The sequence below is a fragment of the Gopherus flavomarginatus genome, chromosome 9 (assembly GCF_025201925.1).
Source record: "Gopherus flavomarginatus isolate rGopFla2 chromosome 9, rGopFla2.mat.asm, whole genome shotgun sequence".
NCBI lineage: Eukaryota > Metazoa > Chordata > Testudines > Testudinidae > Gopherus > Gopherus flavomarginatus.
The window spans coordinates 34,360,900-34,386,849 of record NC_066625.1 but is presented as its reverse complement, the minus strand read 5'-3'; the positions used below and the strand labels follow the sequence as shown (position 1 = coordinate 34,386,849).

The 25,950-nt window shown below is 50.1% G+C and overlaps 1 protein-coding gene across 5 annotated transcripts in view; it reads left to right on the top strand.

Annotated features, from left to right (window-relative positions):
* Positions 1 to 20,987, top strand: part of TFAP4 (transcription factor AP-4) — a 35,676-nt gene extending 14,689 nt beyond the window's left edge. The window contains exons 4-8 of one of the 5 annotated variants that reach the window (XM_050968381.1): positions 115 to 285; positions 3,716 to 3,799; positions 5,403 to 5,465; positions 18,214 to 18,372; positions 19,444 to 20,987. In XM_050968381.1, coding sequence (XP_050824338.1) covers positions 115 to 285; positions 3,716 to 3,799; positions 5,403 to 5,465; positions 18,214 to 18,372; positions 19,444 to 19,638 — 672 coding nt within the window. In that variant the 3' untranslated portion in view covers positions 19,639 to 20,987. Of the gene's footprint in view, positions 1 to 114; positions 286 to 3,715; positions 3,854 to 5,402; positions 5,466 to 18,213; positions 18,373 to 19,443 lie in introns of all 5 variants that reach the window. The other 4 variants (XM_050968380.1, XM_050968383.1, XM_050968382.1 and 1 more) reach the window with 4 other exon arrangements.
* The last annotated feature ends 4,963 nt before the right edge of the window (positions 20,988 to 25,950 follow it).

Genomic DNA, 25,950 nt, shown 5'->3' with positions numbered 1-25,950 from the left:
CTGTGCAATCTATGGCATGTTCTGGGATCCCCATGATGATGGAAGGGTGTTCGTTGACAGGCCCTGTGGTCACTGTTTGGTCCCTTTGCCTCTGACTTTGTGTTTGATTGGCAGGAGTTCAGTGGCTCCTCTCCGAAGCGGCGGCGGGCAGAGGACAAGGACGAGGGCATTGGCTCGCCGGACATCTGGGAGGACGAGAAGGCAGAGGATCTGCGCCGAGAAATGATCGAACTCCGACAGCAGCTCGACAAGGAGCGGTCGGTCCGCATGATGCTGGAGGAGCAGGTGAGGCCTGTAGGGGTGGTGTGGGCGGCCTGGACACAAGGTAGCCAGTGCAAGGAGGGTGCTCTGCTCTCCAGGCAGGAGTGTCCGGAGGAACTGACAGCCTCTGAGGAGCCTGTTCAGGGTAGTGACTGGAGGAAGGAGAGGACCCAGCCTGCACCACCTGGCTCCCTTGTGCTTTCTGCAGGTTGGTGGAGGCAGTCTGCAGTCTTATGGCGCCCTCTAGTGCACAATGGCAGATCAACACAGATGAGATGTGCTGAGACACTATTTCTCTGAAGTACCATCTGCCAGGAATCTTTCACTTGGTGAAGTGACTACAATTTGTAAGCAGGTGGAGTGGGATCCTGGCACTCTGCCGGACGCCATGTGTCATGTCCTGAAGGATATACACGCTGCCTTCTCATGTTCCAGCCTTTTCCCCCCTTGGCTAAGCAGCTCCTGACGTGCTGTTGCTTGCTGGCCATGTCCTTGTTTGCCTGGCAGTTGCCTACATTCTGTGGCAGCATGTTCTTGTAGCCCATCAGGGCTCTGGCTGTATCAGCCTCAGCCTTGCTGGGTGCACTTGTCTCTTGACACGCCATGTCTTTGCTGGTGTGTGTCAGAAGGCGGACCAGGGCTGTTCCTTACCTCTGGGCCACGTCTGCGTGGCAGAGCTGTGTCTGTGATGGATGTCTGTGCTATCTCCCTAGGCCAGGATGTGCAGGGTGACTGTTGTCTACAAATTTTGCTCATGGCATTGAAATGTGGGGCATCTCCAGGGAGACTCCTGGAAGTCCAGTCTGAGGCTGGCCCCGAGTGTTTCAAAGGGTAAAGTTCAAAACTCAGCCCTGAGCTACTCAAGACAGCAGAGCACCAAACTCTGCGCTTGCACTGGGTGACAGTGCAGACTGGGCTGTGAACTGCTCAGTCCAGTGAAGCACACAGCTCCATTCCCATTGAAGCCACAGGCTCTGCCCAGTGCTGGCTCCTTGGTGCACTTGGGCCTTCAGGACTTGAAGCCTGGATGGAGAGCTCTAGATCATGAATGAGGTGGAACCGCCACAGTCGAGATGGAGGTGCTGACACTCCCTCCCTGAGGGCCCTGGCTCCAGGCAGCTTTGCATCAAGGCATTCAGATTTCTCCCTCTCCAGAACTCATCCGCTGAAAGGGGAGAGGGAGTGTGGATTCTGAGTATTGGTGTTTGCTTGGTGACCTACCCTGATTGCTCCTGGTCCACTGCAAGGTTTCAGTGAGGCCTTCCTTATCTGCTTGGAAGCATCCCTCTAGCCTGGACCCAGCAGATGGAGTTGGAGCAGTTGTGCTGAGGCAGTCGACTCTCCCAGCACAGGAGAGGTCGATGTCTCTGCTTTCCAAATCTAAGGCCTCCCAACTCCTCCCCCAATCCCCTCGATAATTCCAGCTGCCTGCATCAGGACAGGCAGAGAATCAGGCTGACTGAGGCTGCTCTCTGGACTCGGATGATGCTAAATTCTCTCCCACTGTGGGAACACCAAATTCGTTCTCTTCACGCGAGGATTGTGCTCTTCCCTGGTTCCTACTGAAGCTCTTCAAGATGGGTGACTTGGAGCTGAAGCGAGTCTGGGATTCCACCAGGGCCATGACTGAGAAGTACCTGGACTAGGAACTCTCTCCAGCCACATTGCCATGCTCATGTACATCATTTTGGCTCAGCTAGTGAAGGAGGGTTGCATTTGGCAGTTCTGTGACTGACTACAGGGACACATCGAAGTGGCTGGAGTAATGCATGGTGCCATGGCCAGGCTAGCTTGGAACTAGGTGGCCATTTCAAGGCAAGGCTGTCTCAGGGTGTTTCTGTTGCAGAGTTCCTGTAACGCAGTTCTGTTCTCTCTTCTCCACACATATAGAGCCTCACTGCCTTGATTTGTTCTCAGTAGGGAATGCCATTACAGCCTCTGAACCTGGTCCCAAGGCCAGGAACCCCTTGTTCTTCAACCCTCAGAGAGATCTGTTTTTCATTGCAGAATGTCCCTTATTGCCTATCTTTTTGTATGAAGTTTTTTTGTTTCTAATTTATGGTCTCCTCTTGGGTGCAAAACATGCAAGCAGCTGAGACATTGAAGAGCTGTCTTACCCATTGAGGTGTATATATTAAAGCACAGCATATTCTTGCCACTCCATTGGCTGTTGTCCTTCTCTTGGTCATTCTGTGAGCTTCTTACTCTGTGTGCACCTCCCGGGAAATGGGATCTTTAGGGAGAAGAGTCCCCTCTCCTCAGAGAAGCAGAGTGAAAGGGATCAAACAAACAGGGTTGTCACCTGCCCACCCAGTGCCTCTGACTTTAGGGCTCTTTTTTCCAGGTGTTCTGCTTGCACTGTTTCTGTTGGAGCCTAGGTTCTGATCATCGTGATTTGTTATGGGAACTTCACCTTCAGCAGAACCGAACGAAATGACTGGAGCTTCTGGAAGGCTGCATTTATATCCCCCCTGGAGGGTGACTGGTAGGGGGCCTGTCTCATGCCCCAACCTGCTACCGCTGCCCTGGGGGATGAAAATCCTTTCAGAGCAGTGGGAGTCCTGTTGGTCTCGTGCTAAGATCAAAGAGCAACAATCTTGTGGCAATGGTCTCCTCAGAGGAGTAGAGTTTCAGGTGGATAATTCCCTGGTGGCCAAGCAGAGCGGAGGGAGTTGCCTGTCTCTTCCAACACTGGTGGTAGCGATGGCTGGAACTCTCAGTAGCATGGCACATGGATCACGCTGGTACGGGAGTTTGATGACAATGAATTGGCCCATGCGTTAGTGGAGCAGGAACTTGTCAGGAGTCCCCTGACTTGATCCTGTGCAAGACTGGCATGTAACAGTCTCAGCCTTCCAACAGGGGACATCTGTGCTGACCAAGGAGCGGAGCCCAGGCTCCAGAGTCACGTTAATCTGTTCCTCCAACAGATCTGCATCTGATATGTATCTTCCCTTGTGGGACTCTGGACATTTCTCCAAGTAGTGTTCACCTAACACCCAGCCTCACTGCATTCTCCCAGGGGCATGCTGTCAGGGAGACAGGCTCTTTCCTATCTCTTTGCTTCATTCATCCCTCTTCATCGCAGAAGCACAGCATTAGGGAGTGTGTCAGCCACGTGCTGCCACCTTGTGTAGCTGAGGCACTGGCTACAGGGGCCTCACCACAGAGGAACATCCTTTGGCATTTGGCGCTGGTTGCTCCCAGCAGTTGCTGAATTCTCTTCCTGCTGCTATGAGCAGCTCTGCCTCATGGAAGCTTTGGGGGTGGGCAGTGTGAGGACCCCGTGATGTGCGCTGGTGGAATCCCTGGCACTGAAATTCCCCTGGAGTACCAAGCCACCAGACTGCCTTGGCGCCGTCTTGATAAGCAGGGTTGATGTATGTGTAGGGGTGGGGTTGTGCTCCTCTTCCACACCCAATGGTATGGGCTCCTCTCTCTGATTGGCTGGCAGGTGCGCTCCTTGGAGGCCCACATGTACCCTGAGAAGCTCAAGGTGATCGCCCAGCAGGTGCAGCTCCAGCAGCAGCAGGAACAGGTGAGATTGCTGCACCAGGAGAAGCTGGAACGTGAGCAGCAGATCCGAACGCAGGTGAGTGCGCTGACCCTGCCTCCCATCTCCCACCGCCCCAACCCCCTTGAGATCACATGTGGCCCAAATGCTGACCCTGTCCTTAGCTCTCCTGCAGGGAGATTTCAGATGGTTTTGCCCACAGCCTCATGTGCAGGTGTTTAAATCCAAGGGTGTTGGGGGGAGCGGCCCGACGACATGATGCTCCTCCCATCAGGAAGATCTTGGAGTCTTTCCATCCTCGGGCTGGCTGGGGCTGAGAGCATGGTGTTGGCAGTGCTCTCAGCTCCAGGGGAGGGGGAAGGGGTGCAGCGCCTATGGCCTTCTCGCACCTCCCCTGCTGGGAGGGGGCGACATGGCAGTGGTGATGGAGAACTGTCTTCCGAGCTCTCAGGCTGAAGGCATCATCTGAGGCTGGGGAAGGGCTGGCTCCTAAGTGGCTATGGGGGCCGAGGGAGAACCACAGCTTGTAGCTTAGTCCTTTTGCTCTAATCCTCCATCCAGAAGTCTCAGTCACGTTCCATAGGTCCCTCTCTCTCTCCCTTGAGTAGCAGTGAGCTTTCTTCACCACTGGTGGTGGTCCCGCTGGGGAATGACCACATTGAGGAGGGCCTGGGTTATCATGTTGGATCAGATCTTGTGCCTGGATGCCACTCAATGTGGGGGAGAGCTAGAGCTAGAGAATGTGACCTTTGGCTCTGCTTGGGGGCCCATGTCAGGTGTGGTCTGGTTAATGCTGGGTAGACAGCTCTGCTGGCTGGAGCATGATGTCTCCCTAGCAGGCGCAGCATAGTTGGTAGCCAGGTGAGAATCTCCCTGAGTGCTGCTTGGAGGGGTCCATCCAGGAGTAGAGGACGTTCGTTGCCAGGTCAGTTCTTGACTCTTCTGCTGAAGGTGAACAGGGGCAGTTCTTGGGTTCTGGTTTGCAGAAGTCTGTCCACAGGGACCTGACAGCTCTCCTCATGCAGGATTGTTGTGAGCTAGCTGCCATCACAACAGACCTGGTCTGTGTTTGGACTAGCAACCTAGTGCCGAAAGCACCCGCTCCACCCCAAGCCAGCTGGTTCCCTCAGGTCCGTCAGTGCCTCTTAGCCTATTAAGTGCTGACATTCCCCTCCTTCTCCCGCCCACCCCCATTCAGAGTTTCTGATGCCATCCAGCATATGATGTTATGTCTACCCCCCACGAACTCTCCATAGAAAAGCCTTTCCATGTCCAGGGAAAATGAAATCTTCTTAATCCTCATGGCAAAGAGCAGGCAGATGGATCGTGTGGGCTGTGAATGTCCAGTTTGGCCAGGCCAAGCTAGCGTGCTAAGCATCCAGAAATCAGGACATGCCCAAATGAAGGTTGCTGCATAATCTGACCCCTGTTCCCTCCTTGGGCATTAATGTGCAGTTGAATTGCATGGTCACGTACAAGATTCTTCCTGTAGGTCCTCTGTCTCATTGAGTGCTCTGGCTGTGCAGAGTGTAGTGAATGAGGCAGGGTGGGATGTTGTTTTTAAATCCCCTCGAAGCGATTAGCTCTTTCTTGCAAAGCTGATGTTCCCTATCTTGGCGCCTTCTAGGTTTTGCAGCTGGTTCCTGATTCAGCACAGTCTGCAAAGGAGCTCGCTGCAGAAGACTGCTTGGTTGGCCATCACTCTAGCTCTCTATCAGATCCCAGCATCCCAACAGCACTTGTCAATTCCTTTTCGGTTCCTGTACCCAATTGTCAGCTCTGGCCTTGGGCATTTCGATCCTGTCCTCTGCAGTGCATAGTGTCTGTTTTTTTGGGGGGACCCTCTTAGTCTTTGATGCTTTCCACCTTATCGTTGGTGTGTTGGTGCGCCAGCACTGAGTATAGGCACTCTGGCTAAAAAACCTGATCTGCCAGCCGGAAGGGTGCTTGGTATCGACACCAAATGGCAGAGCAGGCACCAAGATGACTTTGTTCTGTGGATCCTGTGTGCCTCTGCTATGCCAGTGCTTCCCTGAATGTGCTGGTGCCCTGCTCTCTCTGCAGGAAAGGCAGGGGAAGGAGCCCACTCAGGAGCTTCAGACCTTGTCAGTTGCTGCAGTCCTGACGGTGACATTAGGGTCTGCCTTGGAGCCTAACACAACGTGCTGGGATGCCAGGCACGTGTGCACATCTTACCCTGAGCACGTAAGAATCATGGAGCAAGTCTGCAAGTCCTCCCTGAGGCACCGTAGGGGGAGACCTGTAAGTCCAATTTCATGCTGGGATGGAGTACTCTGGGGAGTAGCCTCCTCGAACTAAATCCTGAGTGGGATGAGACAAATGCGGATAAAACAGTATCTCTGCTGCCCTTCATTAGCTTAGTGCAGGGCTTGCGCTTGTCAGTGGGATATTGCTGTCCTGCTAAAGCTTATGGAAGAGCCTCTTGCACTTGCTCCTTGTGAGCTTGTGTCTTACACAGAAGGGGACTCCCTTGGTGCCAGTGACTTTTCAGCTCGATTCAGAGTGAATGAGCTTCAGGCCCTCGTTCCATCTGCCTTATTGCAGGCTCTTCAAGGGAGATTACTCTCCCAGGAGCTCTCCAAATTCCTCCTGAAGGAGGGGATTGTCCTGCCAGTGTGCTTCCATGCCCGTCCTGGGGAGGCCCTTCTCCGTATACTCCATCCTACGCTCACACCTGCCTGAACGTGACACAGGGCATCAAAACTTGCAACAAATTCCTGAAATGTGCTGCACCTGATCTGTGATGGGCCATAACGAATTGGATATAATGGCTTAATTCCCCAACCTGTTCTTTAAAGGGCAGCTTATTGCTGTGTGACCCAAACAGGTTTTAAAGAGAACTGGGCAAACAAATTCAGTCAGTGCAACCATAAGGGCTCCCTGCTTGAGCCATCAGCTTGGTTTGAACCATGGGCTTTTGGATCTCAGCACAGATCTCTACCATTTGAGCTAAAGGAGTAACTTATCCTCTCTGTGGACCAGCCACTAGATGGGGGGAGTTGGCACGTTTTGCCATTCTTATACTTTTTGCTAGGTGTGATGTGGTGGTCACCCCACACTGGAAAGGAAGAGGTTAAAAGCAGCCTAGGGTGGATGCTCTCTGGGCAGCCTAGCAGGGCCCAACGGGCTTAAATAAAAGAGAGCTGCAGAGCAGAGCCGGGTCACTTGCTTCAGGGAGCCCAAGGAGAGAGGATGGTGCTCCTAGTGGGCTGCAGGATGGTAGCACCTTGGACAGAGCAGTTGGTGGCAGGGACTGGAGGAGCTAAGAGGTAACTCCTGGCTAGCTACTGGGACTTGCAGGCTGGAGGCCCTGCAAAGAGGATGAAGAAGGTGCAGGGGCTGTGGAGAAGTGGCCCAGGGAATTGAAGTAGCACAGCAGAGAAGTTAAGGAGAGGCAGCTAGAGGCTATCTACAGGGTCCGTGGGCCCTGCTGCCCCCCACTCACCACGGGGGAAGTGGCTGGACTATTGACGGAGATGCTCCCCCCTAGAAGGAGGGAAAACACAGACGGTGACACAGTCGGAGGGCTGAGACATGAAGAGGACACTGCGGTTCTAGGACTGAGGCAAGTCTGCAGATGGAGAAGGCAGTGAGAGAGGCACCACCAGGAGAAGGCGTGCCAGCTAAGAGAGCTAAGCCCTCAGATGATCGGCAGGAGGCACCGCTCTGGTGAGTGAACTCCGTCGCATTAGGCAGCAAGCAAATGCTGGAACTCAGGAATTCCTGGCTCTGGGAGGGGACTTTGATTTAATAGAGCAATGGTTACAGGAAGTGAAGCCCATAGATTTAGCACTTTCACTCGGAGAGGCAAGGTGGCTGAATAGATAAGACTTGGATCTACCATATGAGACCTGCGTTTAGTCCCAGTTTTGCCTGAAGGGACCGTATACAATCTGTTGCCATATTGTAAAACGAAGGGCCGATACTTGATTGCCTCCTGGGTTAACGAGTGAGGCTCCACTCAGTAATAAGGGCTCTGATGAGCACAGAAACGGTTCGCTAGAGATGTGACAGAACTCCTGGCTCCAGCTCCGTGCATTTTCTTCTTGGCTACAGAGCGCTTGGGTGGGCAGTCTCCCTTCTCTTCCTCCGTGTTTCCTTGCAGGACTACGCTGTTGTCTCAGCGGCCCTGAAGAACTGGCAGCTTGGATCGTTGGATGGGGGAAAGTCCTGCAAAATCTGGTGTACGTGGGAGCGCTGTGCCGCATGTCAAAAGGTCCCCCTAGGGTTTGCCGGAAAGTCTCCTAATTTTAAACTCCATGTGCTGGCAGTGCTGTTACTGAAAGGACTGTGGCTGTGTGTGTGTGTGTGTGTGTGTGTGTGTGTGTGTGTGTGTCTCTCTCTCTCTCTCTCTCTCTCTCTCTCTCTCTCTCTCTCTCTCTCTCTCTCTCTCTCTCTCACACATTGCTAGGACCTGAGTGATTTGAACTGAGAAGGCCATGGCAAGGGTTGAGGCAATACCTTCACCCTGGCCTGTCCCAGGGATGCATTCATCATAGTTGTTCTGTAACATAGCTATATCACCTGCTCTGCATGTGCTTACCGAGCTCTGCGGTTTGGTTGGGCTCAAGAAGGGAATCCCAGTTTAGTCTCTGTGCACTAGGGTTTAGTTCCCCTTCTGTGGAAGCCAAACTCTTAGTGTGTGTTTGGTTTGGCCAGTTCTGCTTCTCTTCTCCGCCCCTGCCCCCCAGATGCTTGTTTTGGTCCTTGCTGAAGTTTCGCTCCAAGCGCAGCTAGTGCTCCGACCAGCCAAGAGCAGCACCTTTCCCCAATCACACTGTTGAGCAGCAACACCAGGCCATCACCATTTCAGCTGTGCTGTGTGTTGGGCCATACCTAGAGCTTGCTCTCCAAGAGTGAGAATCCTGCACAGGAGACCTCTAAGAGAGGAAAAACTCACTGCCCTTATTACTCTGCTTTTCCAGAGCCCTCCGGCAGGATTCTCACCAATGCTTGAAAATTCCCTGTTTTAAGGGTCTCCCTTCTCTCGCGCACTCCTGGGTTTGTGAATTTCTGAGGCGCTCTTTTTTTTTTTTTTTTGTCCATTGATCAACTTGTTTGCTCTTTGTGGGAGCTTCACTTTCTCATAGGAATTGTCTGGATTGGTCTGAAGGCATCATTTTACCTTGGCAATGGGTGGCACGTAGCTGCCATCAGGAAGCCTGGTTTGTACTTTAACCCACTTCCACTGCTCTTAAGAATAAGGGAGATCACCAATCTCCTGCTAAGAGGCAGGAGTGAGAGCCCTGCATAGATAGTATCGGAAGTGAAAGTTCCCCCCTCCCCTTGTAATTCTTCTTTGTTTTCACAGAGGATAGCAGAAAAGGTCATTCCCAGTACATTTCTGGAAATTCACAAATAAGTATTTTTAAAATTGTAACTAATACAGGGTGTCTGATAGAGGAAATACATGTTCTAGTTCTGCCGTCAGACAAATGGAAGTTTTTGTTTTTTGCGTACAAATGTAAAACTAAACATAACATACAAATTTAGGAGCCAAGTTTTGCCTTATTCTCCCCCTCAATTAAAAATAAAATCCCTGTTGAAGTGTTTCTATATTAACTTACCCTTTCTGTATTCCCAAGAACATGCAACATTTTTAAAATTCAGCTACAACCAGCAATGCGGAGACCTTCACCATGTTTCAAAAATAGTCCGATCTTCTTTATGTCAAAACGACTTCTTTAAAAATTGTGGCTCACTCTGTGCACCTGGCCTTATTCACTATTCCCCATCACTCCCAGGCACTAATGAACACATTACATAGTTATACCATTGTAGATTTGGACTAACTCCTTTGCTTCAGTTACTCCGGATTTACATAGATCTAACCATGAATAGAACAAGGCATGCTGGACCCTTGCATGTTCATTGTGTGCTGAGTGAGGTGGTAAGTATTGTGGAAATCTTTGTGACCATAACGGCTATAATTTGCACATCTTCCTTTCTTTAACACTGTTTCATGCTAAAATCCCTACATGTGCACACCCTGCCTGAGCAACAGCCAGTAGTTACCCTGTACTGCATAGGCCACACTCATACCTCCAACAATTCCCACTCCCCCATCTAACAGCTGGTATGCTCATGAAATCAACCTCTCCCTTTCTTTATGTAATCTTTACATCTAATTGTAAAAAAATTAAGTTTGTAACATTGGATTCAGTCCAGACTGGCTCTTAAGATTGTAGGGTTTTGTGGACCACATCATCAAGATTTTGTGCTTGGCCTGAGATGAGATTGTTTACAGGCTGAGCACAGATGGTTTTGTCCTGCTTCACCAAGTTCTCTGCTTCAGATGGGCATATGCACCTCTAACGTTTTGGGAGAGGGCTGTTTGCTGCGCCTGAGCCTGTAAGTTCTTCTTTTGGCCTTTCTGGGCTCCTTTGGGTTCAGATCTGGGACCTGCTCTAGTAGCATATAAATCTGGGTGACCTCCTTTAAAAAAGTAACAAGTGAGGTGGCTGTTAAGCCTCGCTTAGTGCCACAGCCTGATGCAAAATTCTAGGCTGTAGGGGGTTGTCATCCTGCTGGAAAGGTGCCCTGTAAGGAATTCAGAATGGCCCCCAGAGGCCCAGCAACAAAGTCCATCCATGGTACAGAAAAGAAGGGCTACAGCAGAGATCTAGCCATCAGATCTGGCTTTCCTGGATCCTAAGACTCCTGGCAAGGGAAAGGTTCCTCAAGTCCTGGCTGAGTAAAGTGGCACCTGCCTGGGTGTGCCCATCAAATTTCATCTGGTAAGATTTCCAGCAGCACCCAGTCACAGTTGGTGGGTGGGGGCGTGTGTGTGTGTGTGTGTGTGTGTGTGTGAAATCCTGGGATGTGAGATTGACCCCTATATACTCCCCCACAGGCTCCATTGGATTGCTTCCTCCGAAGTTCTCTCCAGAACAGTCACCTTCTGGCACCATGGAGATGAGTCCTTGTGCAGACTGGTGCTGTCATCAGAGCTGTGGGCCCCACTGCCCAGCTCTCAGCTCAGTACTATGGCAGTCTTGGCCCAAAAGTTCTGCTGTAGTTCCGCCTCGGGGGGAACCTTGTTCAGCCACAAGAATGTCCTTGGAGACTTGGCTATCCTGTTGGACAGCCCCAGGATTTGTGAGATTTAATACACATGGGCACTGCGCACCTTTTTAGCGGTATGCTGCTGTTCCTTCTAAATTGGCCTCTTCTACAAGGAGTGAAGCCAGGGTCTCCTCCTAAGATGATAAAGGTTTCTATGGGGATCCCTCTACTGCAGCTGCCTCCTGACTCCGTGGAGTAAGTGGTGGTGCTTTTAGGGAGCTGCTTTCTCTTGCGGAGGAGGAAATTGCTTCTGAAGGGACAGTCCTTGGAGGCATCCTCTTGACTTCTCTCGAGATGGCATTGACTTGACTGCTTCCTCCAGCCTTTGGAGCCGTCATGGTGTTTCAGGATCTGCTGGGCAGAGTGCTGTTCCTCTAGTAGTCCACCTCAGGAAGCCACTCAGGCCTTTGACGTCTTGGAGCTCCAGGCCAAAAAGAGAGAACAGCCCTCGCTGGTCACAGGTGTTCTTTTGGAGGGGACTAAAAGGGTCTGGAACCCTTACCTCCACTTCTGTCAAGTGGGAAATGTCTTCATCCTCCAGGCTAGATTCTAAGGGAGGCTGGCGTTTCTTATCTTTTCCAGCATCTGACCTTGGGGCTAACTTGTGGCTGCTGCAAATGGAAAGTCTAGAACAGAGGAGGAGTCATCAGTGTCCAAGTGAGTGGATGTGTTTGGAAACGAGATTTATCCTTCATCTGCCTGGTCTCTGAGAGCAGCCAGTTACGAGGCAATTATGGTCAGATAAATTCTCTCATTCTAGTCCAAAGCTGCCCCATGAGCAGTACATTTCCTGGGGACAAAAAAAATTCCTTTTCTGGAAGCTCAGACGTTGGGTGCTATCCCATGAGTGAATGCTGAGGTGCAACTCTTGGAGAGCCACAGTTATTGGTTAAGTGACCTTTCTTTTCTGGAGATGTTCCAGGAGGTTTCTGGTTCCCTCAAGTCTTCCTTTGATGTATCTGGATGTCTCTCTCAGCACATGTTCCTGGCTCAGGTTTTTTGGTCACTCTGCTGCAGCTCAGGTGTAAGCTATGAACTGAACTTGTGAAAGCACAGATCTCTTCAGCTCAGAGGCAGATGTGGTCTTGGGAAAGATGGAAGTCCATGGGTGCATCCCTGGGCTTGAGTCTGTCTGTTTCCCACAGGAAATCTTCAGTTAGATTCCATAAGGGACACCTAACAGCAGTACTCTTCAGGAGCTGGCTGCCTGCAGAGGCCAGACCATTTAAGAAGCCCTTCTGATCAAATCAGAAGACAAGTTGTCATGGTATAAATCCTCACTCTGAACCTTAGCGTCCAAAAGATGGGGTACCAGCATGAATTCCTTTAAGCTTAATTACCATCTTAAAACCTGTAGCGCTGCCACTAACCGGAATTACAGTGCCTGGTACACTCTGGTCCCCCCAAAACCCAGACCCTCTGGATCTTTACACAAGGAAAATAAACCCTTTCCCTCACCGTTGCCTCTCCCAGGCTTCCCCTCCCTGGGTTACCCTGGAAGATCACTGTGATTCAAACTCCTTGAATCTTTAAAGAGAGAGGAAAATTCACCTTCCCCTCTTCTTCTCTCTTCCCCCCCACCCTCAGATTCTCCCTGAGACAGAAAGTAATCCTGACACAGAGAGAAATTAACCTCTCTCTCTCTCTCTCTCTCTCCCCCTTCCTTCCTTTCTCCCCACCAATTCCCTTGTGAATCCAGACCCAGTCCCCTGGGGTCTCACCAGAAATAAAAAAAAAACAATCAGGTTCTTCAACAAGAAAAACTTTTAATTTAAAGAAAGAACAAAGATAATTTTTACCTTTGTAAATTTAAGATGGAATATGTTACAGGGTCTTTCAGCTATAGACACTGGGAATACCCTCCCAGCCTAAGTATACAAGTACAAATTAAAATCCTTTCAGCCAAATACACATTTGCAAATAAAGAAAACAAACATAAGCCTAACTCGCCTTATCACCTAGTACTTACAGTCTCTTATATGTCCAGAATAGTATCAGAGAGAAACCTGGTTGCACATCTGGTCCCTCTCAGAACCCAGAGAGAACAACCACAAACTAACAGCACACACACTAACTTCCCTTCCTTAAGATTTGAAAGTATCCTGTCTCCTGATTGGTCCTCTGGTCAGGTGACAGCCAGGCTTACTGAGTTTGTTAACCCTTTACAGGCAAAAGAGATATGAAGTACTTCTGTTCTATTAACTCTTACTTATCTGTTTGACACAAGTCTTACTCTTTGGCCTCAGCTCCTGGTGGCACCAGAGCACTTCAAACCACTCATGGGACGTTGAGTCCTCATGCTTTGTTTTATCCCTCCCTTTGTGGACCATTCCCAGTATTTTCAGGCATGACAAGCCATTTCTTCAGACTGCTGGTTCCTAGCACTCATGAAATGTGGGAAGCCATGCTAATAGCCAAGCCCTCTTCCCCTATGCAAGGATCCCACTTATACAAAACTGCTCCAAGAGGAGATCTTGGCCCATTGAAAAGTGAGAGCCATAAAAGGAGTACAGGAACCCTAGCAGGGAAAAGGCTTGAGTCCCAGTATCCTTATTTGCAAAAGAAACAGGCCTGCACCCTATTTAATACATAGAATAGAATATCAGGGTTGCAAGGGACCTCAGATCATCTAGTCCAATCCCCTGCTCAAAGCAAGGCAGATTCCCAGATGGAGGGGGTGTGTGTGTGTGTGTGTGTGTGTGTGTTTTTTTTAAACCAGTTCTCTAAGTGGCTCCTTCAAGGATTGAACTCACAACACTGGGTTTAGGCTAATGCTAAAACCACCGAGCTACTGGGGGAGGGATAGCCCAGTGGTTTGAGCATTTGGCCTCCTAAACCCAGGGTTGTGAGTTCAGTCTTTGAGGGGGCCATTTAGGGAACTGGGGTAAAAATCGGCCTGGAGATTGGTCCTGCTTTGAGCAGGGCGTTGGACTAGATGACCTCCTGAGGTCCCTTCCAACCTTGGTGTTCTATGATTCAGTGCTGCCTGGAATATCATAGCAGCTGGAGGCTGCCTTTTCCCCTGCCCTTTATCTCTGCTTGCAGAGGCAATAAAGTCAGTGTTTTTTCTAATTCATGCATTCTTTATTACTTCATCACACAAATGGGGGGATAACTGCCACGGTAGCCCAGGAGGGCTTGGGGAAGAGGGAAGCAATGGGTGGGGTTGTTGCAGGGGCACCCACTAGAATGGCATGCAGCTCATCATTTCTGTGAGATGTCTGGGGCTCTGACTCGGAACAGCTGTTTGCCTCTCTGGTTCTTTAGTAGGCTTGCCTCATATTCTAGGCAGGATTCAGTCTCCATTAGACAAAACTTAAAGAAGGGAATGACCTGGGGAATTATTCCCATTTTTGTCCAACCGCCCCCAGCTGACCTCACCGAAGCCATCCAGGAGCACCCATGACAGCAGCAGACAGTACAATATAACTGGTAACCATCTCTGCTAACTTGCAAAGGCAAGGGATCTGCTGTGTAGCACTGCAGTACCGTGTCTGTCAGCAGCATCCAGTAGACATACAGTGACAGTGAAAAAAGGCTAAATAGGCTCCATGGTTGCCGTGTTATGGCATCTGCCAGGGCAATCCAGGGAAAAGGGCGCAAAACGATTGTCTGCTATTGCTTTCATGAAGGGAGGGTTGACTGATGACATTTACCCAGAATCACCTGTGACACTGGTTTTTGCCCCGTCATGCATTGTGATCTCAACCCAGAATTCCAAGGGGTGGGGGAGACTGCAGGAACTATGGGATAGGTACCCACAGTGCCATGCTCTGGAAATCGACGCTAGCCTCGGTACATGGACGCACACCACCGAATTAATGTGCTTAGTGTGGCCGCGTATAGCCGCGTATATGCAACTTTATACAATTTATTTCCAAAAACCGGTTCCTGTAAAATCGGAATAATTCTGTAGTGTAGGCATACCCCCAGTGTCATGGCTGCAAGTGTGACAGCCTTGTGTGCCCACCAAGCACTCACCACGTGGACGTGATCATTCCCCTTTGGCATCTCAGATGCTCTTGACTCTAATGGACGCTACCATAGAACGTCTTGCAGGGATGTCCTGCTCGTCAGGTGATGTGGAGGATACTTCCAGTCTAGTCTGAGAGCACTTCAACCTACCATCACCAATGACACGAGTCCTAAAGTGTGGCTTATCATGAGCTGTCACTCAGACTGTGCCGCTTGTCTTGAATCTGCAGGAAGGGTCACCAGGAAGTGAACTTGTTGGTACATGTCAGAACAAGCCTCCCAAGACCCACCCGAGAGCAGGCAGTGATCCCCAGTGTGGATTGGATCCCTTTTACACTAGCTTAAATTTTCCTGTTTCCTTTCCTCCCCGAATACTGAGTAAGACTTGTCAGGACAGAGCCAGAGTGATTGTCACTGGCCCAGCATAGGTTGGCAGAACTGATTTTCCATTCTCAGAGCTTATGGTTCTGTCCAAAGGCCATCCATTCACTTCTCCCTCTTCCTCAGGTCAAGATTGCTTATCCCAGCTGGGTAGTGTACACAGACCTTGCAGCATGTTGGATCTCTGAGGTCAGGTGGAGCTTATCTCAGGAGATCAGGGGAGTGCTGTTAGATTCCAGAAAGCCACCTGCTGAGAAGCTACCAAATGGAGCTAGGTGCTCAAGGTCAAAGCCTTGACTTAATCTGTTTTTTGGACTTCCTGTCTCTGCAGTAGCCAGGGTTAGCTTTGATAACACGGAAAGTTTCCTTGGTTGCTATTCCTGCCTCCTGTATTTCTGTGAAAGGGACCTCCCAGTTTTCCCTCCCCTAGTGAAACCATTAAGTGTTCTTGTGAACTTTACCCTTCACTCGGGCCTGCTGTTCCATGGGCATGAATGTGGGGTTATCCAAATTGCCTTGGGCATCTCCCTGTCTATGCCCCTCACACTGAAAGGATTGGAGCTAAAATGCCTGCTAGCCAATTCCCCTCTTCTGACATTCCTCCAAAGACATGGTGGTGGTTCGACCTCATTCCAACTTCGGGCAAACAGTGTTGGACTCTTATTATGGCTGTTGATTTCAGCCAGTCGCTACTGCCTGTCTCCCCCAAAGCTAGCCTTGTGCTGGGGTGTGTGGGAATTTGTGCACCTTGAGGGTTAAGAGCTGGTAGCTGCTGCTCAGAACTAAGCAGTGTGGAAAGCCAAACCGGTTTGATCTATGGCCTCTGGAGAAAAATCTGAGTCAAGCTATGTTGTCCTGAAGGCAAAGTGGGTAAGAGTCTGCGTCCATTCCTGTGACAGGTCATCTCGAGCTGACTTGCTTAGTGTGATGGCAGCTCAGTGGTGTTTTCTGAAACTTGTGCTGGGGCTGCTGTCAAACGCTGCAGCAAAATGGATGCTGCTTTCTGGGGCTGAGGTTTGGTCACTCTTCACCTGGCAGGGCTTCTCAGCCCCTCTCGGCAGAGGTCACTGCTGGCTGCTCTCCTGCAGTGGGAATCCGTGAGAGCCAATGTTGGGAAGGAAGGGATCGGCACAGCTACATGAGGACACTGTCCAGAAGTAACTCCTCTCCTTTGAGGTGGTCTCTGCATGTCCCCCTCCTCTTCTCTCCTCAGCCTGGTGCTGCTGGAAGCCAGCTGGGAAGCAGTGCTGGATCTGGCTAGCTTGCTGGATTTCCAGTTGCAGGACACAATCACATGTGGCAGAATTAAAGATGGCTTTTTTAATGGAAGTTTCTGGCCCTTGTGCTTCTGAAGATAAATGTCCAGACATGAACCAATGCAGAAATTCTTGAGTCTGCAGCTAGCCTGAAACAGTAGCTGGGGGAAGTAACTCTCCCACCACCACTTTGTCTCATTGGATGTTAGCTCAGGCTGATGCATTGGTGTAAGCAGCACTGATTTTATTGCAGAAATTTTATTGCAGATCCTCTACCCAATGGAATGGATAGGGGCTGGACCGTGCCACTCTTCTTCGTGCCCACAAGGGGCAGTGAGCCCTTGGTGGAGGGGCAGGCTCAGCTGGGAGGGAAGTGTGATCCTAGAGCAATGGGCTTGGTGTCAACACTTATGCAGGCTGGTTAGCGCCTCAAACGAGAGCCCTCCCTGTGCCCATGGCCTTCAAATCCCAAGAGGGCTGTGGGGGGAAGAATCATTCTGAAATCAGAACCTAATAGTTTAGTATTTATGGGAAATTGGTGATGAGCTTCACCGCTGCTGATTGAGAACCTCACCAAGACAAGCCAAAGTGCTCTTAGCCATGAAAAGGGTTTGAATCTTTGTGATGACTGGGCTTTGCCTCCACAATTCTGGACTCCCCAGACTAGGTGGTGGGGATAGCATGGACATGGCCCACTGTAAAGGTCTGAGCTCAGCCAAACCTGCTGCAATAGCACCCTGGATTTCTAAGCTGCCAGCCGTGCGAGCCCTGAGAAGGATGTGTGAGGTCAGATGTTTCCTCCAACTCCGAAGCGTTCAAGGGAATGAAAGAGTTATGGTCTCATTTCGACCCTCTCCCCTGGCTGGGGGTGTAGTGAATTACCTCTTTTGTCTTTGTTCTTTTTGTCTCCAAATGCCTGGACTCAGCTCTCATCTCTAATAACAGAATGAATCTCACCCAACTCCCAAAGCCACCTCTCTGATTTGGCGCCATGTGGACTGGAATGGAAGGGGGCTGCAGGTTGGGATTGAGGGGCATTTGGCAGGTCTGCTGGCATCATTTGCCTGCCCCAGTTTCAGTCTTTCAGCCTTCCCAGCTGTGTGATCCTGTAACCTTTATTTTTGGAAGTGTCGGGGGTTGCCAGTAGAGTCCAGATTTGTGACCCTTCGGGCACACTGCCAGCCCAGCCTCTGCTCCTTCCCTGTGGGGGTGGCGGGGGAAGGGATGATGGTGTGTTTTAGTGCTCTAAGGGCCTATCCCTGACATCAGGTTGTAGGTGGTTGAATTGTCCCTGGAGGCATCCAGAGGGCAGTGACCCTGCTCTGGAGTATGACAGAATTGACAGACTGGTGGAATTGCAGTGTCCTCATCTGGTGCAGGCTGGTATAGCCACAGAGCTGGTGGGTGGCAAGCAGTGTGCCTAGTTGGAGACTCCAGCTATGCCATCTTGGGACTTGCCAGAGCTGTTCTCTTGGCTCAATCCACAGAGAGCTTGTGGCTAAGCTCCTACCTGTGGGTGCAGAGGGCAAGGGGTTGGCCGCCCTTGTGAAGAGGGAAGGGGTATGCATGGCAGTCTGTCGACTGAGTATTTCCTGGGCGTGGAGCCCACATGTTGGCTCCATTCCCTTTGTTGGGGTGCTGTGACCTGTGCGTTCTGGAGCTCATGGGCACTGGATTCACCTGCACTGGAGGTGTTGCTGGGCAGCTTCCATACTCAATGACGTCTCTTTCTCTCCCCAGCTCCTGCCAGCACACGGTCCCCCAGCACCCACCCATCATCCCACTGTGATTGTACCAGCACCACCTCCTTCCCATCATGTCACCGTGGTAACCATGGGCCCATCCTCTGTAATCAACACAGTCTCTACGTCCAGGCAAAACCTGGACACCATTGTTCAGGTACGGGAGAAAATCTGGGAGGGAGGAAGCCAGAGGAACTTGGGGGTACCTGTCAGAAGAAGGGGAGAATTTAGGACAGGGCACCTTCCAAGGCCAGGACTTTCCTTCGTGGGGAGAATTTGAGGGCCCCTGGAGAAATGGTTGGGCTTCTCCCCACAACCCCAACACTGAGTGAACATCAGTGGTTCTTGTGGCTGAGACTCCCATGGGCTCAGGCTTGGAGATGGGATTGCTTAGGAGAGAGCCCTTAGAAGAGCGTCAGATCTTGCTGTTCCCACCCCGGATGTGTGGACAGCATCCCACCTGTGCTGGCTCCTGGGAGAGGAGCGGCGCGTCCGGGAGAGAAGCAGCACCTCCAGTTCTCTTCTATGCTGTGTCGGGAGGTCTGCCCTGAAGTTGGAGGCATGACTGCAGCAGGTGGAGGTATACCTGAGAGCTTTAATCCAGCTGGCTCAAGCAGCATGGGCTTCTGCCCGAGTTAGCTGCTCAAGTACGGTCTGTGCTGCTGCAGCAGCTTCCCTGCTTCAGTAACCGAGTGAGCTAGATCAAAGCTAGCTTGGGTATATGCGCACGAGTTGCGGTCACACCCCATGATTGCAGCATAACTACGTGCCCCTGAAGGGTCTGCAAACCCAGCTGTGTGTCCGGTGAGCTACCCATGTGATGCTGATGAGTGCTGGGGGTAAGCTAAGGGCTGCTGTGCACTGTTCAGGCTGGATATCCCAGCCACTCCCTAGCATGGCTCAGTTTTGCAGAGGAGGTGAGAACCAGACTGTTGGCGTGTCTGACCTGGGATGCAGCGGTCTCCATCCAAGGTACCCAAGGATGGGGCTAGATCATTGGCGCTGCAAAGCAGAGTAGTGGCTAATGTTGTTGGGGACCCAGCCCAGAACTCGCAGGGGAGGAGAGTGATAGCAGCCTCTCTGGAGGAGACCCCTCCAGAGAACACAGGCACCAGGGGATAAACAGGCATAAGTGAGTGGTGCGCTCCTCCCTGCCTCTCTGTGGGATGTAAGCCCCTGTGGCCAGGGTTCCCTCTCCACTCCTCTCACTGTTCCTTCCCCTTGGCAGGCAATTCAGCACATTGAAGGGACGCAGGAAAAGCAGCTGCAGGAGGAGGAGCAGAGGCGTGCGGTCATCGTGACGCCTGTCCGGGCGTGCCTGGAGCCCTCCAATTCTGACACCGCCTCCGACACAGGGGGGGATGACAGTGACTCCATGGATCAGAGCAAGGAAGATCCCTCAGGGGAGGGGGAGCTGCCCTGACACTCCCTAGCCAGCAGCAGGGAAAGGGGTGGGACTGGGGGAGGGGAATGTCAGAGAATATGCTGAAATTTTTAAAAAATACAATGCGATTTGGGTCTCTTTTATGACCTTTTTCAATACTGTAAATGGGAGCGCTAGAACCAGATACGCTGAAAGTTCATGCTGCAGTTGAAAGCAAACCAGGGGGCGGGAAGGGGGTGCTGTGTCAGTGAACCAGCACTGGGGGAGGGAGGGGGGCTGTTTTTAACTAGAGATGGGCCAAAACTGGAACCCAGGATCTGAACTCAGATGAACTGTTTGGGGGTTCGGGTAACTGGGACCTGGAACCAAATCGCTTGTGGTTTTGTAAAACTCAAACCCAACTTACAGTAATCTTGTAAAACTAGTCCCGGCTTTATCCAGCACTGGTGCGATGGATGGTGCACGGGCACTGGGCTGTTCATGGGCCGGCCTGAGTTCTTGTTTCTTGTTTGTTGGTAGTTTCTCTATTTTAAAAAAAGGAAAAAAAGAAAAAAAAATTTAAGGGACACCATCAACTGAAGTCCCATGGCACAGAACGCGTCTCCTGCTCTCAAGCTGACTAATGGAGAATAGAGAGGAATGTGTTGAGGTTACTTGGCACGTTGGACAATGCTCTGTGTGTGGTCAGTTTCACTACTACTCCTGCATCACTGGGCACTTCCCTTGAAAGAACCCCCACAAATGGCAACAGGGGTAAGAAAACACTTTTTAAAACAGAAAGATGGGATTGTAAGGCCACTGGAAACATGGGGGGCGGGGGGGGTTGGGGAGCAGGTGTAGTACTTGAAAGGACTCTGAACTTGCTTAAAAATTGACTGACTAGATTTCAGTTTGGTGTTGCTTTAGATTTAAAAAAAAATCCCAACCCTACAAACCCACATCATTTCCGGCCCCGATGGCAGGAGATGCTCAACAAGACGATATCAACTTCACGTTCTTTATTTTTCCTTTGTTTCCTCCTAAAGCACTTAATCCATTTTGTGGGGTCTGCCCAGTCAGAAGAGCTGTTCTGTTCTGTGATTGTGTCGCTTCTGTTTCTTTTTTCTGTTGTGTTTTGGTTTCCTTTCTGCCCTCCCCTGCCCCCTTCCTGTTTGGCTGTAGGTTTAGGCCAGTGTTGTGTAGAGCCTTGTGGGTATTTGGTAGGTTCCTCCCTGACCACAACTGTTTCTCTCTGTTTGTTTTTCTTTCATTTTTTGTATTTTTTTTACGATTTTCAGGTCTTTGTGTTCATCGAGAAGCTATTATATTTTGTTAAGAAAGTGAAAAAAAAAAAAAGGCTTGTGCCTTTGTAAAGAAACAAAATAAAGTTTGTACTTTGTTTTTTAGAATCTCTGCCTAGTGTAAAATCTGTGAGCTATGTAAGCACAGGTGAGGGACATCTGCCTCCCAGAGCGGGCTCCAGTCCCACAGCTGGTGCCTGGAATACCATGGCATCTTCTACACCACACGTGTCCCACTGCCGGCCCAGAGACTGCACCTGGCCACTCGTTCAACCTTTGCAGAATTTGGCTTCCCCTTGCCATGAGCCTCTAGCTTGAATGGCTGTGAAGAAAACCTTTTGAAATGAGAATCAACTAAATTGATAGTATTGTTACCTGAGTCTGCAGCCAGCCTGAAACCCTGGCTCCAGAAGGTGGTGAACTCCCCCTCCACTCGTAATCTAAATGGCATGTTAATGCTAAAGCGCAATCATTTTCTGTGCCAGTGGTAACTATTCAGTTGCTGATTCAGTTGCAGGTGAGGAGAGCCACAGGCAGGGAACTGGGGGAGAGGAGGAGGAATGGAGAGAACCCAAGGATAAAACTAATGCAGACTGAGTAATACGGTGTTTAAGTACTCCCCAAATAGGTCCAACTCCTTAGCTGCTGTAAATCAGCATCATTCTATTGACTTTAATGGGGCTACATCAGTTTAAACCTACTGAGGATCTGGCCTGTAATACCTGATAGCTAAGCTTCGTTATCTCACAAAGGCCGTGATATTCTATCTCTTAATTTTGTACCAGCTCCCACTGCTGTCAGGGGAACTCTGCTGTGGGTGGATGATAGGAGCTGCTGTAAACGTCATCCTCTCCTGCTCAGGGTTGTGAATCTAAGCCCAGATCTACGCTAGCAGGGGAGTTGACTTAAGAGGTGCCACTTCAGGGTGTATCTTAGGTCGACTTACCTGGCCACGAGGACGGCGGCGAGTCGACTGCTGCCGCTCCCCCATCAACTCTGCTTCCACCTCACGAGCTGGAGTTCTGGAGTCAACGGGGAGCGTGATCAGGGATTGATTTTTATTACGTCTACACTAGATGTGATAAATTGACCCCCAATAGATGGATCACTACCAGCCCGATCAGCTGGTAGTGAAGACCTGCCCTGAGCCACTCCCTTGGCCTTGCCTTCACCCTAAGATTTTCTAAAATAGCTGCGTCAAGTGAGCGAGCTGCCTGATTCAAGAGCTCTGTATCTGCACCTCCCTTTCCTGCCCCTGCACTGCTGGGTGCTCAGTGCTCATAGACATCCAGCTTCTCTGTAAGCTGAACTCCTTGAAGATCTTGGTGTCACTCAGGCTTTGTGTGCGGTTGGCAGGTGGGCACAGCCACGTGATTGCTGCTCTCGTGCATGCTCCCACACTCAGTCTTGCAGCTACAGCCCTGCCTTTGCCATCCTGTTACTGGAACCTTGGGGGACAACCAAATAAGCTGCATTTCTAAATGCATTAATCCCCCTACCCCACCCCATGCAGAGATTTATGTGAAATGAGTAAGGGTTACAAATAATTCAATCAAAGAACCTCCTCTTTGGGTTTTGCACAGCTGCACATCACTGATGCCTACTGCACACAACAGATAAGCAATAGCAAAGTCCCTAGTGAACTCTGGCTCTTTGCCCCCTGTGGGGTTTAGTGGAAGCCCAACTTGGGGTATGCTCTCAGTTTTTGATGGGGAAGAGGGGGAGCAGTGGGTAGGGTGACAGAGGAAGTTTTCAAGTGATCAGCCACCACACTCACCTTGTCTTTGGAAGTTCATTCTGCCGGATGCCCTTGACTGAGAATGCTGTGACTGCCTTTCACGTACTTCAATCTGCATTACCCCAGCCTCTGCATCTGCTGCTTCCATGGCCCCTTACTTTGGGCAGGGCTCAGCACGGGGGTGCTGTAGAAATCCAGCGACCTGGCAGCAGCAACCAGATCAATGTAGTGAGCCCTGTGAATGTGGTGGCTTAGTGGGGGTCTGCGAATGGCACTGAGAACAATTGTAGCAAGGCCAAGTTTTCCATCCATAGGAGATGGAGATTCCTGGGCCTCGGGTAGCAAGTCCTGGCAAAGACCAGAGACATCCTAATAGTCCCACACTAGCCCTGACAAATGGCATTCAGCTCCATTGTAGGCCATGGCTGAATCCCACTGGAGCAAGAGCTTGGCTTCAGCCCATCACTCTGAGTCAGGGCACTGCACCATATCTCAGTCTGGGACCTGCTGCGAGGCAGAGACCTGTAGATGTGTCCCTGAGCCAGTGGCTATCTGTCTACAATGCCAAAGGTTTGCAATGTGGTGCACTCAGGCCCAGCCCTTGACTTGCATTGGACAAAGGCTGCTCGGCTGCCTGCCTCCACTTGCCTAGTGGCAGCACACAAACCCACCCCATTCAGGCATGTTGCACAGCGTGAGGTGGTCGAAGGTGAGCAGTCCCTGGTCGTTGGGTTTGTCCAGGGCTTCGCACTTCAGAAGTCTCCCAGCAAGAGGCCCCTATGTCATGGGATATTAATGGGCCCTGTCCAAGCTACCAAAAGTCCTTTATGAACTGCTCTGGTTCTGTTACATGGGAGGCTATTTTCCAGCGAGCTGGGACTCTCTCAGTGAATGAACTTCAGGTCTTAGCTCCTGACTGTCACTTGCTACCAGACTTACAAAGATGAGCGGATGTGGAACACAAGCCAGAATAGGGAAAGAACAGGTTCAAGAATATTTAGATGGTAGATGTATTCAAATCACTAGAGCATGGGAAATCCACCCTAGGAACTAGCTGGAGCACTGTCAGAACCATTGGCTATTATCTTTGAGAAATCCTGGATGCCCCAGAGGACTGGAGAAGGGCAAACATAGCTCCTATCTTCAAAAAGGAGAACAAAGAGAACCTGAGGAATTAGAGACCAGTCAGCCTGACTTTGATATCTGGAAAGATACTGGAACAAATTGTTAAACAATCAATTTGTAAGTACCTAGAGGATCAGAAGGTGATAACGAACACAATTTGTCAAGAACAAATCATGCCAAACCAGCCTAATTTCCTTCTTGACAGGGTTACTGGCCTAGTGGAAGGGGAGAAAGCTGAAGATGTGATATACCTTGATTATTTGGAGTAAGGTTTTTGGCACAGTCCCATAGGCTGTTCTCATAAGCAAACTAAGGACATATGGTTTAGACCGGGGTGGGCAAACTTTTTGGCCTGAGGGCCAAAAGTGGGATGGCTTGGGTTCATCATGTTCAGTTTCCGCAGGGAATGCAGCCACTGCTGCCTCTACCGTCCGTGTTGCCTTGTAGAGTGTGAGGCTACATTAATAACAATGTGGCAACCCTTGAGGGCTCAGCCGAGTGCTAGTTCATTATTTAGCAGTAAGGCATTCCCTGGGAAACAGCTCACCCTCTTCTTCCCTCTGACTCCACCACCTCAACCAAGCTTCACAATCATCATTGCTGTGTACAGTATTAAACTGTTTGTTTAAAACTTTGTGTGTGTGTGTGTGTGTGTGTGTGTGTATGTGTATATCTATATATATAATGCCTTTTGTCTGGTTATTTTTTTTTCCCCTGGAACCTAACCCCACCCCATTTACATTAATTCTTATGAGGAAATTGGTTTCGCTTAACATCGTTTCGCTTAAAGTAGCATTTTTCAGGAACTTAACTACAATGTTAAGCAAGGAGTTACTGGAGTTCCCCTTCTGAAATTAAATGCTATCGTGTTGGGCTTCTTCGGTATTTTCCCTCCCACAAGGATGTTAAATTTAATTAATTATGGTTGCTATTACCCAAGCGGTTCAGCTATATTTACCTCTTGGGCCAGATCCTGTCCTCCATTTAGCACTAAATCAAGAAGTGCCTTTTTCCTTGTGGGTTCTAGGACTAGCTGCCCCAAGAAGCAGTCATTAATGGTGTCTAGAAACTTTATCTCAGCATCCCGTCCCCAGTCAGTGTAGGGACAGTTGAAATCCCCCATTATTATTTAGTTTTCTATTTGTATAGCCTCCTTAATCTCCTGGAGTATTTCACAATTGCCATCATCATCCTGGTCAGGTGGTTGGTAGTATATTCCTACCGCTATACACTTATTATTCAAGTATGGATTTTCTACCCATAGCGATTCTATGGTATAGATTGATACATTTAAGATTCTTACTATATTTGACTCTATGCTTTCTTCCACATATAGTGCTGCTCCCCCCACACCAGCATGATCTACTCTGCCATTCCTATATCTTTGAACCCTAGTATTACCATGGCCTATTCATTATCATCGTTCTACCAAGTTTCCATGATGCCTGTTATATCCATATCATTTAATACCAGGCACTCAAGTTCACCCATCTTAGTATTTAGACTCCTAGCATTTGTATACGAGCATTTATAAAATGTGTCACTTTTTAGTTGTCTGCCACTATCTGATGTCATTGAATGGGACTCCTTTTCATTTGACTGCTTCTCTTCAGGAGTTGGACCCTTCTATTTGTGCCCTAGAGATCACATGCTACATCTGATTGAGGTAATTGGTGCAGCAGGGTCAGCTATGCAGTCAGTGTGCAGGGAGGTGATTTGGGTTTAAGGTGTTGATGGCTGTGGCCACTAGGGGGTGATCTGGCTGTACTAGGTCATCTGAGCTCTGGGCCTGTAGCTGGGCCCTTATTCTAACTAGGGCATTCTGGATACTTGAAGGCAAATAAACTAGTCCAAACTGGGTGGAGTGAATTCATCCATTAAGTGGGGAGCTGGGAAAACTGCCATATCTGCTCAAAGAGGTGATGGATGGGCCAGAAAGGAGTTCCGTTTGCTGTGTTCTTGATGTCCAGTCCTGGGCTGAATAGCCAGTCCAGTCCGCGGCCACCTGTGTGTGTGTCTGGAGGCAGAATGTCATAGTTTCCATGCGAGCTATTTGTTGAAGTCTCCTGCATGGTCATTACGGCCTCCAAGGCTCGAGAATCAGAGGCACCTCAGTGTCAGAGCAGCTCAATTTAGTCTTCTCTGAAGCCTGCAGAACTTCAAAGAGGCTGGGACACTGGGCTGAGCCTGATGTTCTGTGGTTTCTAG